This window comes from Lynx canadensis, chromosome C1, assembly GCF_007474595.2.
Source record: "Lynx canadensis isolate LIC74 chromosome C1, mLynCan4.pri.v2, whole genome shotgun sequence".
Lineage (NCBI taxonomy): Eukaryota > Metazoa > Chordata > Mammalia > Carnivora > Felidae > Lynx > Lynx canadensis.
The window spans coordinates 170,296,769-170,313,279 of record NC_044310.1 but is presented as its reverse complement, the minus strand read 5'-3'; the positions used below and the strand labels follow the sequence as shown (position 1 = coordinate 170,313,279).

General features: G+C 33.3%; 1 protein-coding gene across 4 annotated transcripts in view; it reads left to right on the top strand.

Annotated features, from left to right (window-relative positions):
• The window catches only part of NCKAP1 (NCK associated protein 1), a 109,486-nt gene that overhangs the window by 39,407 nt on the left and 53,568 nt on the right, over positions 1-16,511 (top strand). For all 4 annotated transcript variants that reach the window (XM_030324879.1, XM_030324877.1, XM_030324878.1 and 1 more), the window contains 9 exons: positions 618-760; positions 844-934; positions 3,380-3,517; positions 4,647-4,695; positions 8,616-8,772; positions 12,054-12,110; positions 14,234-14,330; positions 14,999-15,105; positions 15,825-15,957. In XM_030324879.1, the coding sequence (XP_030180739.1) occupies positions 618-760; positions 844-934; positions 3,380-3,517; positions 4,647-4,695; positions 8,616-8,772; positions 12,054-12,110; positions 14,234-14,330; positions 14,999-15,105; positions 15,825-15,957 (972 nt within the window). The remainder of the gene's footprint in view (positions 1-617; positions 761-843; positions 935-3,379; positions 3,518-4,646; positions 4,696-8,615; positions 8,773-12,053; positions 12,111-14,233; positions 14,331-14,998; positions 15,106-15,824; positions 15,958-16,511) is intronic.

The following is a 16,511-nucleotide window of genomic DNA, read 5'->3' as shown; positions in this document are numbered from 1 at the left end:
ATGTATTTTGTAGCACTTTTTAAAGGTAAGGAGTTACGTATTTTCTATTTTTACTTATTTCATTGTCACTGAGTATAAATCTTGAGTGTATTGGAAAATAGTTGTTAATTTTAGTATTTTATTTTAGTAATTGCAATTTAAAAAAGTTAAGTGAATAATACTTTTCTCTGTAAAAGGCATACTTGATAGAATCTTAGGTACGACAATTTCTAGATACAGGAAGTCAGAGTGAAAAATGCCTCCATTGACAATTTACTACTAAATGACTTCCATTACTTTTTTATTTAGTACTCCTTTTTCTTGCTTAGTGAGATTGGCTCCATATTTCTTCTTATTCTGGTTTTATTTATCCTTTTAAACTATTTACCAGTTAAATAAAGCAATAACAAGCTTTTTGTCATCCATAAAATTGTGTCACCAACATGAAACTGTTACCTGTAACTTCTAAATTTTAGGTATGTTTTTGGTGAAAGGAATTAGAATTTTAGAAGTAGGCATAAAATAAATAACTAAAGAAAATTATTGACTTTTAGTAGCTGCCATGAAGATTGTGTGTGTGCGTGTGTATGTCTTAAAGTTTACAAAATAAGAGGTTAAACTTGATTTTTGTTTTCTAGACTGTAAACTTTGATTTAACAAAGAACTACTTAGATTTGATTATAACCTATACAACACTAATGATACTACTGTCTCGAATTGAAGAAAGGAAGGCAATCATTGGATTATACAACTATGCTCATGAAATGACCCATGGAGCCAGGTAGACCTGCATTATACAGATCTTTGTGAAATTCTCAGTTTGATGGCTAACAACTCACTGAAATTTGATATGTCTATTTTAAGTGACCGAGAATACCCACGCCTTGGTCAGATGATTGTGGATTATGAAAACCCTTTAAAAAAAATGATGGAAGAATTTGTACCCCATAGCAAGGTAGGACCTGGTTTTTAGATTGCTTTTAATAGGCAAATGAAATAGTATAAGGGTGGATAGTTAGATAAACTTCTTTATGAAAAACATAATGGGATGCGAATAATAGCTGTGTATGGTATTATCTAATTGTGAACCAGAGAACTCATTAGTTAGATTCCAAATAGTACATGGAAACTCAGGAATATATTGATCCAGTATAATTTTTATTTTTATTATTATTTTTTAGTTTATTTTTATTTGTTTTGAGAGACAGAGAGCAAGCAGGGTAGGGGCAGAAAGAGAGGGGGACAGAATCCCAAACAGGCTCTGCGATGTCAGCACAGAGCCTGACATGGGGCTCAGATTCACAAATCGTGAAATCATGACCTGAGCTGAAATCAGGAGTCGGATGCTTAACTGAGCCACCCAGTCACCTCCATTATAGATTTTAGATTCAGTATAGGGTATAGAGGTAGTGAAGTTTAGTATTTGGGAATGTCTGCTCTGATACCAGACTACCTGGGTTCTAATCCCAACTCTGCCAATTACTGAGTGTGTAATATTGGGCACATTCCTTAACCATCTTCCCTGTATCCATTTTCTTATCTGTAAAAATAGAGAAATAATATCTCCCTCATATGGTTGTTATGAGGATTAAATGAATTACTTCATAAAAAGTATTTAGATACATAGTGTTTGATAAATTTTAACTAGGTTATTAATAAATCTTAAGAAAAACTATAAGAGCTTTGTGAAAATAATTTTGAATGTCTTTTACAATATATAAAAAAGTAGTTTTAGTGAAACAATTTTGGTTCAAGGGAGTCTTGCCATTATGGTTTCTTTGCAGTAGGGCTGATTCAAAGAACCATAGTTCATATGCACATCAAGGAAATTTAGAGGTATCTCATACATCCTATTACAGATAAAAATTGAGAACTGGAGAAGTGACACAATAAGTCATTTAGCAGCAATTGGTGCAAAACCAGAGCTAAATCCCAAGATTTTAGAATCTTGGTTCATTCTCTTTGAGTCATGAGAGTTAAACATTTTAATAATACACTATTTTCTCTAAATCTGTGCTTTTTTTTTTGACCCACAGTTAACACCAAGAATTTTCCTTCCATTTTTTTACTCCAGTAAAAATTCTTAAGATGTGTTTACAGAAGATGTGTTTGTAGTTTAATTTCTTTGTTTAGCTGTATTATACCCACAAATTTATATAGGTTATTGTTTTGAAGTTAGTTGGATCATTAGTTTGAAAGAGGCCAGTGGATGGCATCAGTTTTGAAGTAAAAATCAGCATTGCAGATGGAGATGTCAGGATTCCTCAGAGTGCTGAGCATACCACAGTCATTTGTCTCTGATTTGGGTATTGCTTTTTCCTCACCTGGAACTGTCTTCCCTACTCCTCTCTGTTTTCTCTATACATTCATTTCTGACTTTTTGCCAATCACATACGGCCAAGTTTTTATTTACCCAATTCAGATTTGGTTCTTTTCCCACTTAAGTGATGAAAATTTCCTTAAGACTCTTGCATGTCTTTTTAAGTTCTCCATAGTCATTTGCATATACTAGACTATTAATAATTGCTTCAAGAGAATTATCCATTTGGATTAGACCCTTTATTTCCTAATCACAATTTTTCTGATGTTCCATGATATCTCAGGTTTAGATACAAAGTCTATCCTGTATTTGCTAGGATTTGTTAAAATTAATTTTAAAAACATTCATAATCACTTGGTAGAGTATAATAAAAATACAGATTCCTGGGGTCTACTCCCAGAGGTTCTGGTTTACTAAGTTTCAGGTAGAACTCTGGATTCTGATTTTTGAACAAATTCCATGGTAATTCATGTGCACTCAGATGTTCACTCTTACACAGAGATTCTAGGAAGCAAAGATGAATAGCAAAGGACAGTTAAAAGCAAGTAAGAAGCAGATGAGAAGAAACATTAAATACCTTGATGATAAAGCTATAATTAACAGACCAAATGACAAAAAGAAGTTAAGTAATTTATTAAGATAGAGCACATTTTTTTTTTGTAAAGAAATCTTTGGAGAAATATGAAATATGTTGAGCTCTATTAACAGTCCTATAACCCTAATGTGTTTTTTCAAAGAACTATTAGAGTAGAAAATGATGCACAAAAGAATGTGCCTACTACCCCTTTTGAAATAAAGATCCCAAGATTGCCAAACATTGTAACTTTTAAGGAACTAACATGATTTCCTGAGCTGAGCTCTTGCCCAGGAATACAGAATCTATGTAGTTTTTATGAAATTAAAAAAAATTCTAGTGGTAGCCAGACCCACCTTAGATACTATATGGAGCATAGTTGTAATTAGGCTTTGTTGTTTTAGGATGGTACAGTTAGAAACACACAGCACTTGTAGCTGAAATTTAAATGGAAAAATAAAAAAAAGTCTTTGTTCCTCAACTTCCTTTTTTCCTATTTTAATTAGTCTCTTTCAGATGCACTAATTTCTCTTCAGATGGTGTATCCTCGAAGGAATCTTTCAGCTGACCAGTGGAGAAATGCCCAACTATTGAGTCTCATCAGTGCACCCAGTACAATGCTTAATCCTGCACAGTCTGACACCGTATGGTCCTGTTTTTCCCTTTTTGAATAAAAATAGTAAAGTTGATTTTTAAAAAAATATCAGTAATGCAGTACTGTTGTGATTTTTCTTCTGATTGATGTTAGCCTGTCAGTGAAGTTTATTGTAAAATGTCCAGTAATTAAGTTGTACTATTGAGTTTTTTTATTTCTAAAATCTGATGCTAAGTTAATACAATTAGTAATGTTAGTATTTTCTCTTAAAATTTAAATGTCTGTTTTGTTCTGTTATAGTAGAAAATTTGGAAAATGCAGAAAATTGTAAAGAAGGAAATACAAATCATCTTAAATCCTCACCAAAATCATTATATTGTTTTATATAGTTGACCCTTAAACAACATTGGTTTGAACTGTGTGAGTTCACTTACACGTGTATTTTTTGATAAATACGGTATTGTACTGTAAATGTATTTTCTCTTAAGATTTTCTTAATATTTTCTCTAGCTTTATTGTAAGAATACATTATATAATATGTGTAACTTACAAAATATATATTAATTGACTTTGTCATTGGTAAGGCTTCTGGTCAACAGTAAGCTGTTAGTATTTAAATTTTTGGAAGTCAGGAGTGTTAGGCAAATTTTCAGCTGCATGGGGAGCAGGGTGTTGGCATTCCTAATCCTCCTGTTGTTCAAGGGTCAACTGTGTTTTCAATCTGTTCTCTGTATGTATAAAAATATATGTTATGCAGATGGAGAATACACACACAAAATTACTGATTGGGGTGAGATAGTAAGTACCCATGTACCTAAATCTTTTTTAAATTGATTAAATATTATCTCTTGGAATACTACAAGCTCTGAAATAGACTTGGGAAATTTGAAGTTGTCCTTTATCAGATTGAAGACAATTTAGCAACAGTATTATTTTAAGGGAAGTTTCAGGGAGTGCAAATGTGAAAGGGGCACAGCTCTTACTGTCCTTTATGGACTGCAAGTTTAAATCATAAGTTATAAAACTTTTATCCAGCCTTTTAAATACGTCATGGTGGTATTTGAGCCAAGAATTGAGCAGTAAGAGTTTTTAGGAGGAAGAGAAAGAGAGTGACTTAGCATAGGATTTGTTTTTTTAGAATTTCTTCTAATCACAGGTATATATTTTCTCTTTTTAAGATGCCTTGTGAATATCTCTCTTTGGATGCAATGGAAAAATGGATTATCTGTAAGTAAAATCAATTAGTTTTGTAACTATCTCTCAGGTTTTAAGTTTTAGAGAAAAATAACAGGTAATATGGATTACTTCTGTGCCAAGCACTGTCCTAAGCCATTTCTGTGTATTACCTCATTCAGTTCTCGTACTGACCCTGTCAAGATAGTCTGTTTTATAGTCGAGGAATCTAAAGCTTAGTCTATGTAGCTAATAAGTGACAAAGACAAAATGAGAACCTAGGCTAATGCCAAGGCTCATGGTACATTATATTGCCTCTCAGTATGACTGTCAAAACTACATTTTTATTTTGTTTTTAATGATTTTTTAAAATGTCATGTTTATTCAGCTAAGGTTTTTGGTTTTAGTTTACTTCTGTACATATAATAATGACTCATCGTTGGCAGTTAAATGCATTGGAAGATGAAATTACTAGTTGTGCCCCTGGGACGTTCACAAACCATAGGGGACATAGACACAGTAACATACAGATACAATATAGAATGAGAGTTACTATAATTACTTCTACCGCCCCCAGGTCCAGTAGCATATGGGAATAATTTTGAGCAGTTTTTGTTTCTTAGTTCTTATAGGTCTTGTTTCTTGGTTTATTAACCTTTAAGATTTATTTATTGTTTTTTTTTATTATAGTATACCTCAAACTATAGTGAAGGACCAGTTTTTAAAAATTTTTTTTTTTGCATTGATACTTCTATAAAATTCAAAAAAATTGAATTATTAGAATTACCAGAAATTAATACAGATGCAAAAGCCCACATTTTAAATTATTAAATTCAGTTTAATCTAACATTGTTTTTAGCTTTCTACTCATAAATCAATGTCAGATTTTTATGAGAGTTTCTAAATACTGTTAGTTTCTTTACTCAATCTCATTATGCCCTGGCACTTTGAATAGCACTGTTATTAGTATGAAAGAGGAGGAATTTAGCACATAACTCCCTGTCCCTGGCCATTTTTATTAATTATATATTTTACATTGATCATTTTTGTGATACTCTATTTTCTTCTGTAACGATAGTTAAGATTTTCATCCTTTAGTCTCTTACTTGATCAAAACACAGTTTTCAAAGTATTAATTTTGCTTAAATGTATCGTGATCCTTGGTTGTTCATGTTTATGGAAGTTTGGCTGTAGAACAGAAGTGATTAGTAGAGTTAGGTAGCATGATGACCTAGAGTTAATAGCACTAGTGCCCCTAGTCTTTAGGAATGCTGATTACAGGGCCCTGTATGATGAGAGGGAGGTAGGTCAGAAGGCAGGCTACCCTAAGAAGGAATGTAGGGACATAGAGGCAGATTTGGGATAATCACAGTTGCCCAAGTAAGGAAGGTTTACTCTGAAGTTTGCTGCCTTCATGTGTTTGAGCCTTGAGTAGAGTTAATATAGAAGTTAAGAATTACCTTAAACTCTGCACTTGTCATTTTAACCCTAAAACTCATAGTAGGACTTTTCTGTAGACTGTGGTCTACTTTCTTTAGTGCTTTGCTCTAGATTAGTTTCAAGTGTGGTCCCTGGATCAGCAGCATCACCTAGGAACTTATTAGATATGTAGAATCTTGATCTTCACCCTAGACCTACTCAATTGGAAACAGTGAATGGATCCTAGCAATCTGATTTAATAAGTCTTCCTAGTAGCTCTGATGCAAGCTAAAGTTGGAGAATCATTGGTCTAGATTATAGCCTGGGGCCGAGAGTTACTGAGAGTCTGGAATGTTGAAGACCCAGCTATTTGGAATGCAATTATAAAATAACTTATCCTGATGTTCTTTTCAGGGTCTATTCTTGCTCTGTTGGTTGGACTCAGAGGACTCCTTGGGAAAGATCTCTTTTCATCTCTGGAGTTTTGGATTACTAATTCCTGACTCTCTTTAAATTGATAGTCGAGTTCTGTCTACTTTCGATCTTAAAAGATTTTTCCCAACTTTCTTGTCTAGTATTGGTATTTATTTATTTATTTATTTATTTATTTATTTATTTATTAACATCCACATTAGTTAGCATATAGTGCAATAATGGTTTCAGGAGTAGAGTCCCATGATTCATCCCCTACATATAACACCCAGCGTTCATCCCAACAAGTGTCCTCCTTAATGCCTCTTGCCCATTTAGCCCATCTCCCCACCCAGAACCCCTCCAGCAACCCTCAGTTTGTTCTCTGTATTTAAGAGTCTCTTATGTTTTATCCCCCTCCATGTTTTTGTATTATTTTTGCTTCTCTTCCCTTATGTTCATCTGTTTTGTATCTTAAATTCCACATCAGTAAAGTCACATGATATTTGTCTTTCTCTAATTTCCCTTAGCATAATACACTCTAGTTCCATCCACATAGTTGCAGATGGCAAGATTGCATTCTTAGTATTGGTCTTCTTTCTTGTTTTCTAACATTTTTGTGGCTTAAAATAACTAAATTTTTTTTTATGTCCTTTTATTGGAACCTTGGTGGGTAAAGGAAATTAATATGTGATTTAATTAATAAATCATCCTAATCTTGGGCAGTCTATTTTAAATTAATTTGCCCTTTTTGATTCTGTCATAAACAAATGAAGATATTTTAATTCATAAGGTAATCCATATCTTAAAAAAATAAAATATATGGTAACCCATAATAACTGCTAACATCTTTAGAGAAACCTTTTATTATCTGCAGCAATTTTGTGACTCTAAGTATTCAACGAGGTATAAAACACTAAGCGAAATCACTTTTTACTCAGAGGTTTAGAGTAAAAAAACATTATATAGGACAAGAATCTTTTACAAACAGTTTCTCATGAGGACTTAAGTTTCCATGCGTATATTCTGTTTCTTTGGTTGTGTACCAGACCATGTAATTGGCTGTGTTTAGGGGTCCTGTTGCATGAAAAACTTCTTTATGTTTCAGGGTATTTAAAGAAGTTTAATATGCTTCTGTATATGATTCCACAGTATATGCCTACTTACCTTAAAAAGTTAACTTGCTTGCATAGTGTCCTGTTAAAGGAAGGTTGAGCTAAGAATAAAAAGATGAATGACAAGTTATATGTTAATGATTCAGGAGTTTAAAGCGGGGAGTGACCACTGAGAATCCTAGGGAAATCTCACAGAAAAGGATTGGTTAGTAACTGACCCAGTAACTTGTGTATAGCAGGTACTGAGTAAATGTTGAATGACTGACAGATGAGGTTTTGTGGCGTAGTGGAGAGGGCTACAGAGGGCATCAACAAACATACATAGGATTTTAAATTTGTATAGGATTTCCAAAGTAGATAACAAAAGATGAAAGAGATATATGAATTCATGTAAGAAAGCAGCATAATATATTGAAAGAATCTTAGACTTTAAGGGTAAATACTTGAGGCTAAATATAGCTCTAATAGTTAATAGTATAACTTTAGGCAAGTCATTGAACCTTCATTTCTTCAACTATAAAAGAGAAGGATACCATCTATTTTATCTACTCCAGAGAATCATGTGAGATAATATAAGTGAAAGCTTATTTAGTAATCTATATATTGCTGTGAAAATGTGAGATGCATTTCTTCTGGTGATTTAAAAAAGTAGATTAGCCTTATTTTTCAGTTACTGTAATAGTTATGATTACTGTATTTGTTGGTTAGTTTAACTTCTGATATCTAGGTTAAAATATTTTATAAAGATTTTGAAAATGTCTTTTACTCATTTATTAAAATGACTTTTTTCACAGGCCAGAAGCAACATTTTTTCTCATCAGTGTGGGTTCAAAGGACTGATTTTGCAGAATACAGAAAATTATTGACAATTGTTGCCATCTTGTGTGTATGAGTTATTACCTGTCACTTAAAAAGCCTCAATAAAAAGCCTCAATTTTATGTTTCTGAAATCTTTGGAAGCTACTTTGTAATGGAAAGAATTTAATTTTGGAATACTTTTATATTCGTATTTACTTTTTTTTTTTTAAGTTGGCTTCATTTTGTGCCATGGGATTCTAAATACTGATGCGACAGCCCTGAACCTTTGGAAGCTAGCTCTTCAAAGTAGCTCTTGCCTCTCTCTCTTTCGGGATGAAGTTTTCCACATTCACAAAGCTGCAGAAGACTTATTTGTAAACATACGAGGGTATGGCATTTTCATTTATCTTGTCTTTTTTTTTTGGAGAAGGGTAGTGAGTGAATGATTTTTGTTGAAGTCTGGGGATAGAGAAGGGTCCTGTATGCAAGAAGATGTCACCTGTACCCTCTTACTGGTCACAGTAAGTTTTTTTCTTAACAGTCACCCTGATACGGTATTTTCATATATTTTATAGGTAACTTCACAGACTGAAGTATCTAGTGTTTCTCCCCTTTTAAAACTTGTATTCTATGATAAAGAAGATGTGCTCTCTTTTGCAAATTATGATACGGGTTTAGACGTAAATATTGCTAAAAGCACCATATACATTTTAGAGTTTTGAAATTTGTAGAAGTGCTGTTGAGAAGTATGTGGGTCAGTCAGAAGAACTTCATTAAATTATAACAATTATACAAGTCAGACTGCTGCACGTAAGAAATCATGTTTCCTTTTAATAAGGTGTTCCAAGTGACTCATTTATATTCATTCCCTGGAAAGCAAATAGTTCTTACAAATTTGTTTCTTTGAAATTTTTAGTGCCTGCATTTCTTTCTATATGAGGTTCTGTAGGCAGTATACAGTAAACAGGTTGGCCTCAGACTTGGTAGTAGTTTTGAAGTCTTTTGAAATTAGGAGCATCTAAAATATTCTAAAATACCTGAAAGTGTCAAATAGTTATGTTCAGCTTGTTAGTTTCAGATACAAATGAAGTTTACCAACATTTGATTCATATCCAATTTAGAAATGTCTTCATGCAGGGTGCCTGGGTGGCTCAGTTGGTTAAGTGTCCTAACTATTGATCTCAGCTCAGGTCTTGATCTCAGGGTTGTGAGTTCAAGTCCCATGCTGGACTCCATACTGGGCATGAAACCTACTTAAAAAACAAACAGACAAACAAAAAAAAAATGTCTTGAAGAAATTGAGATAAAGCATCTGTTAGTTATTAAAAAGTAAATATACCAACTAAGCCTCAAATTTTAGTGTGCATAAAAATTACTCTGGGATGCATATTAATCCAGATTACTGGGCATGATCCCTAATCTGTATTTCCTATATCTGTATCTTGGAGAGTTAAAAGAATCTGCTCTTTTTCTCCCTAGTAATTTTTGAAGTAGAATTTACAGACAGAAGAATGCATAAATTTTACATGTATGTCTCAATAACTTTATATATGAATACTCTAGGTGACCACCTAGATCAAGATATAGAACATTTCCATTATCCCCAGAAAATTGTCTTGTGTCTCTTTTTTGGTCAGTACTGCCACCCTTGGTCTCCCACCTTTCAGTTCCCTTCTCTGGTGACCACTGTTCTGGTTTCTGTCACCATGGATGGTTCTGACATTCTCATGTTGGTAGATTCTCAGGTATAATATGAGAACTAGTGCCCTATGTACTTTCCAGCTCTTACTTGGCTTTTATTTTAGATGCTGGAGTACTTGGAAATATCCTATGTCAGATGGGATACTTCCTAATTTATTTTCATTTTCTAATTGGTTCAGATTGAAAATTAAGAAACTTGTATTATGTCTTAGCATATTGATAGCTTCTCTGTGGAATCATATTTAAATATATGTAAGCATTTAGAACCAGGTAGTCTATATATTGAGCGAGCTTATGTTATATATGGTACACATAAGTTGAATGACACCATGAGACCAGTTATCTTTAAAAAAAAATTTTTTTTAATGTATATTTATTTTTGAGAGAGAGACAGATTGTTGGTGGGGTAGGAGCAGAGAGTGAGGGAGATGCTGAATCTGAAGCAGGCTTCAGGCTCTGAGCTGTCAGCAAAGAGCCTGACGTGGGCTTGAACCCACGAACTGCAAGATCATGCCCTGAGCTGAAGTCAGATGCTTAACTGACTGAGCCATCCAGGCACCCCACCAGTTGTCTTTTTGTTACGCTTTTTTTTCTTTATGTTAATACTTTTCTAACAATGAATTTACCATTTAAGAATCTTCATGATTAAAGTTGTAAAGTTTTAATTTATTAAGTCATGAGTGATCACTTGAAAATATGATTTACAGGGGCGCCTGGGTGGCGCAGTCGGTTAAGCGTCCGACTTCAGCCAGGTCACGATGTCGCGGTCCGCGAGTTCGAGCCCCGCGTCAGGCTCTGGGCTGACGGCTCGGAGCCTGGAGCCTGTTTCCGATTCTGTGTCTCCCTCTCTCTCTGCCCCTCCCCCGTTCATGCTCTGTCTCTCTCTGTCCCAAAAATAAATAAACGTTGAAAAAAAAAAAATTTAAAAAAAAAAAAAAAAAAAAAAGAAAATATGATTTACAGTACTTACAGGTTAGATTGTAAGTATAAAAGCTTATTAATTATGAAAGAGAATGATTACAGATTTAGTATATTTTAGACATTTGCTCAAAGATCACATAAATCTTAGAGTACTTAATTTAGAAGCTGGGACTTCTTGGTTTAAGTGGTCTTAGCCAGGTTGTCAAGAAGATAATTTTTCTTTAACATTTTAGGAATTTTGAGTTTTTGCATGTAGTATTAATGAAAATAACATTTATTAGCTCTTTTTTTCACATGTTACCTTTAAATTTTTTTATGTTGGTTCCTATTTTTTGTTTTTGTTTTTGAAATTTTTTTAATGTTTATTTATTTTGTGAGAGAGAGAGAGGAGGGGGCAGAGAGAGGGAGACAGAGGCTTCAGAGCGGGCTCCATACTGACATCAAAGAGCCTGATGGGAATCAAACTCATGAACCATGAGATTATGACCTGAGCTGAAGTTGGATGCTTATCTGACTGACCTACCCAGGCACCTGGTGTCCTATTTCTTTTAATTTAGTCTTAGGCTTTCCTGCCCCAGTTTTTTCTACCATAAAACCCCTATCTCCAGACATTCAGTAGTGTTACTCCCTAGTATATATCCTTTCAGAATTTTTTTTAATCAGATAGCATAAAATTAGAAGTAGTAGCTTTGTTATTACTTTAGATTTTGGAGACCACTGTTAATTACATTGGAGGTACAATTTTAGTGTCTCTGTGGGTTCTTTACGAGGTGTATATAATCAAAGATCTACATTGTGAGCTTCAATTTTATTGTTAGATTTAATATAATATGAGATCTGTTTTTCTAAGAAGACTTGACTGGGTACTTAGGAAAGGAGGTAGGTGGACTTGTTCCGTGCATTTCTAGTTTGAGCACCATTTTTTTCTTATTGCTAATAGTCGTTTTTAATTGACTTTTAGTATTTGGCTAACTCGTTTTGACTGTTACTGATGAAATTAGGATTAACAAGGATCTAATTTTTTTTTTTTTTTTTTTTTGCACATAGCTATAATAAGCGTATTAATGACATAAGAGAATGCAAAGAGGCAGCTGTGTCACATGCGTAAGTAGTTCTGTTTTCTCTGTGGAACTTGTAATCAACAAGAATTTCTGTCTTAAAGCATAATTTTGTTCACATACTGCAGATTAATGGTGTGCAATATGGGATAGAAGTGGGGCAATCAATGAGAAGTATATATCCTCAGTATTTAGTAAGCTTCAGGTTAGTACAGACGGATCTGGAATATTTTTGAAGTGTTGATAAAAATGCTCTAAGCAAGTACCATACAAAGGTCTTTTATTTTAGGTATCATTCAGATCTTTTGCCATCACTATGCTTTCATATCAATACTTTTCAAGGTGTGATGATTTTTGTACCACTTCATGAACATAGATATATCTTTATACTCTCCCAAATAGTATTTACTTTTCAAAGTATGTTATCGTCATGCCCTTACCTAATTGTAGTAAATATTTTATATTAGTAAGTATATAGAATAACTTAAAAATTATCATATTTAAGATCTTTGAACAACTTTTTGATTTTCTCATGAAATAATTATAAATAATTTGATAATTCAGTGTTACATATATACTTCTATAAAATATTTTCTCCACTGAGCCTAGGTAATGTTATCTGATCCATCCGTATTTCTGTAAAGCAGAGTATAAAGCACCACTGCCATCGATGAAACTATAAAAACCACAAGAAGTTTCAGAATTTAGGTTTCGGCTATACGATGGATTTTGGGAATTTAAACCATCTTTATTCATTGCTGTCAGTGACCTATTTCCACATGCATATTTTTTCACTTGAATGAAATGCTTATATTTAAAAAGTTATTTTCTAGTACTAATATATTTTGGAGTGTGTTAGCATTCCTTTCTTGACATACAGAAATACAAATGATTATCACTTCTTCATGGGATAGACTCTATTGTAGGCACATATATGATTCTTAGCTATCTTTTATGAAACTCTTTTAAAGGTAAGGCATTTTCCCCCTTTATTATATAAAGTAGTTGTAGGTAGTAAGCAGTAAGAATTCCTCATAGGAATTCCTCATTACCTTGTGCCAAGCATGGTACTTTATAGACATTTTCTCTCAGTATTAATAACACCACAGACTCCTTGCCACAACTCGGTGTAATAAAAAAGTCAAAATAACATTGCCTCTTTTCTTAGAAATTGTATTGGATGACTTTATTATTGTAAGATAAAAAAGAGCTTGTCATTGGAATTAGCCTAATGTAATAATACTATGTATCAGACATCATGAAAGATGTATCTTTTCAGGGAGGTGTCATCATCCCTGTTTTATAGATGACAGGGTGAAACTAGGAGGGGTGTGTGTGTGTGTGTGTGTGTGTGTGTGTGTGTGTGTGTGTGTGAGGGGGTGGGCAGAGGGTGCTGTTTTTTGCACCTATCAAAATCTTAAAACTTTGTTGGGACAGTGTGTATTTTGCATAGTGTGAGGAGTTGGAATACTTAGAACATTCTGTGATATTTTTTTCCACATTAATATGTAAGAGTAATTCTTTTAAATTTGCATTTTATTTTAAAAATACCTAGTAGTGAATATTTATGATTATCTTTTCCTTTCCTCATCTTTCTGTTTTTGAAGATTACCAAATGATCTCATCCTAATATCTTTATTATATATAGCTCTTGTTTATTAGTCTTACCTATTTAATAAGAATATACTTAATAAAGTAGGATATAATCAGATATTTAATAAGTTGTGTTCATTGATTTTCTTTGTGGGGGTGACAAAATGTATGTAGTAGAACATTGCTTGTTTTCAAGGATTTCACAGTCCACTTTTATAAAGTGCTAGGCTAAATGGTATTAAAGTTGCAGACATTATTCAAAAATGGGCATCTGGATATTGGGAAATGCTTCTTGAAGGGTTGGTCTTGAAGTTTGGGTAGGATTTTGATAGGTGGAGAGTAACAGAATAAACATGGTTATAAAAACACTGCAAGGAAGGCAAGGATAAACATAAGTTTGGAAAGTCATTTAATGATATGACATACATATAGAAGATATTTGTAGGAGCTTGTGCTTCCTAAAAAATGTTTGTTATATTAATATATTAATAGTTATTTAATTGCCAATAAGTTATTTAATTGCCAATAATGATTTTAGTAGAAACAGATAAGTTATATTGATGTCTTTCCCTATAGTGGTTCAATGCACAGAGAAAGACGCAAATTTTTAAGATCTGCACTGAAAGAATTGGCTACTGTCCTCTCTGATCAACCTGGCTTGCTAGGTCCAAAGGTAATTGATTTAATTCTTATTTCAACTACAGGTGTACCGTATTAAAATGAAAAAAATTCGGGGCGCTTGGGTGGCTCAGTCAGTTAAGCGGCCGACTTCGGCTCAGGTCGTGATCTCACGGTCCGTGAGTTTGAGCCCCGTGTCGGGCTCTGTGCTGACAGCTCAGAGCCTGGAGACTGTTTGAGATTCTGTGTCTCCCTCTCTCTGCCCCTCCCCCGTTCATGCTCTGTCTCTCTCTGTCTCAAAAATAAATGTTAAAAAAAAATTATAACTAAAATGAAAAAAATTCTATGAAATTTTACTAAAATTTGAATTCTTATTTAACTGTAGGTGTGCCAATTAAAATTTTTAAAAAATTCTCTATGGATAAAAAAGAAAAAAAAAATTCTCTATGGAAAACTACTAAAATTTATATTTAACTGAGAATGAATTTGCTTACTTGACATTCATACATCACACCTTCCTGCATTTTTCTCACTTCATGTTTGAATGTGTACTCCCCTTGATACCTGTCTCTAGGTTTTCTTCTGTGTTCTCATTTTTGTCTTTGAACTTCATATTATCAGTTCTTGCCAGTGACTCTCACTTAGACAAAGATTATGAATAGGTTTTGTTAATAATCTTGGCATGAGAATAAGCAAATGTTCTTTTTTTTTTTTTTTTTTTAGGCACTTTTTGTTTTTATGGCATTATCCTTTGCCCGTGATGAAATTATCTGGCTACTTCGTCATGCAGATAACATGCCAAAGAAGAGTGCAGATGACTTTATAGATAAGTAAGTTAGCAACATTTAAAGAGTTATTTTTTGAATGTTTTGATGCATGGATGTGGAATTTGGGGACATTGAAGTTAAATTATTTTGAAAACCTTTTTTAGAGCTTTTCACATTTCATAATAAAGGGATATTTGTAATACACCATTAGATGATATGAATTAAAATGCAGAGTCAGTGTTAGCTTAATATTAGGGCTTGTAATGTTTCCTAAACCTAGATGGTCATAAAGTTCTTATTTTCTTGCTATAACCAGTCATATTTTCTTTGGAATTCATTTTTTAAATGATTCACTACACAAAAATTTAAATAAGAACCTTAATGAACCAAGTGTGTTATTTGAAATGTCTTTATCATTTTAGTACACGGTCCTTCAATAGGAATTAGATAAATGAAACAGAAATAAGAGCTTACAGAAAAATCTTAATTCTTCTAATCCTCTAATCCTCTTCCGTTTGTGATTTTTTTTTAATGATGTAATTTATGAGATACTCTAATTTTATTTTCATTTTGGGTTTTCCTTTATCAACTTTTTAGTCATAGCTCTTTTTTAATTTTTGCTTTCCATCATGGAAATGTCTTTAGGAAGGAATTGACATAAAATTATATTTAATAATGCTTTTTCTAAGAAAAAAACTCTTGTAGTAATATCAGATACATTTTATATTTTCCTTAATGATGAATTTATTTTTTGAAATACTTTTCTTGGATTTTTTAAAAAGGCACATTGCTGAATTAATATTTTACATGGAAGAGCTTAGAGCACATGTAAGGAAATATGGACCTGTAATGCAGAGGTATTATGTGCAGTACCTCTCTGGCTTTGATGCTGTTGTTCTCAATGAACTTGTGCAGGTAAAAACTGTCTCATGTTACTCTCCCTGTTGTTCCTTCCTTCCCTCCTTTCTAGTAACTGATTTGTTTGCTCAGTATAATCTAGTGCCAAGTGATAGATACAAATGTAAACAAGTCATTGTCCTATCTTGTTAAGGGGGATCATCACCTAGAGGGGAGAAAACATTTAGTTGTAGTCAAGTGTTGTAGCATAGTGTTACGCTTAAGTGTGTACAAAGCTCAGACTGAGCACAATTCGGGGAATTATTCTTTACCCGGCAGGTGGAGGTTGGTATACAGTGACCAAATTATAGAGGGCCTTTCAGTAGAGGAGGTTAGTCATAAATCTGATTTATTACTTAGATTACTGTGGCTCAGTATGGATGATGGATTGCTGGGGGCCAAGGGAGGAAACAGAGAGATTAGAAGAGAGCTGATGAGAGCCTGAACTTGGACATTGGCTCTGGCAATAAAGAAGAGATGATGGAGACTTTATAATTGATAACCAAGTATTAGATAAAACACAGAAGATAAATCTTTTAGCATAGTATATTAGAAATGACCAGACTTTTAAA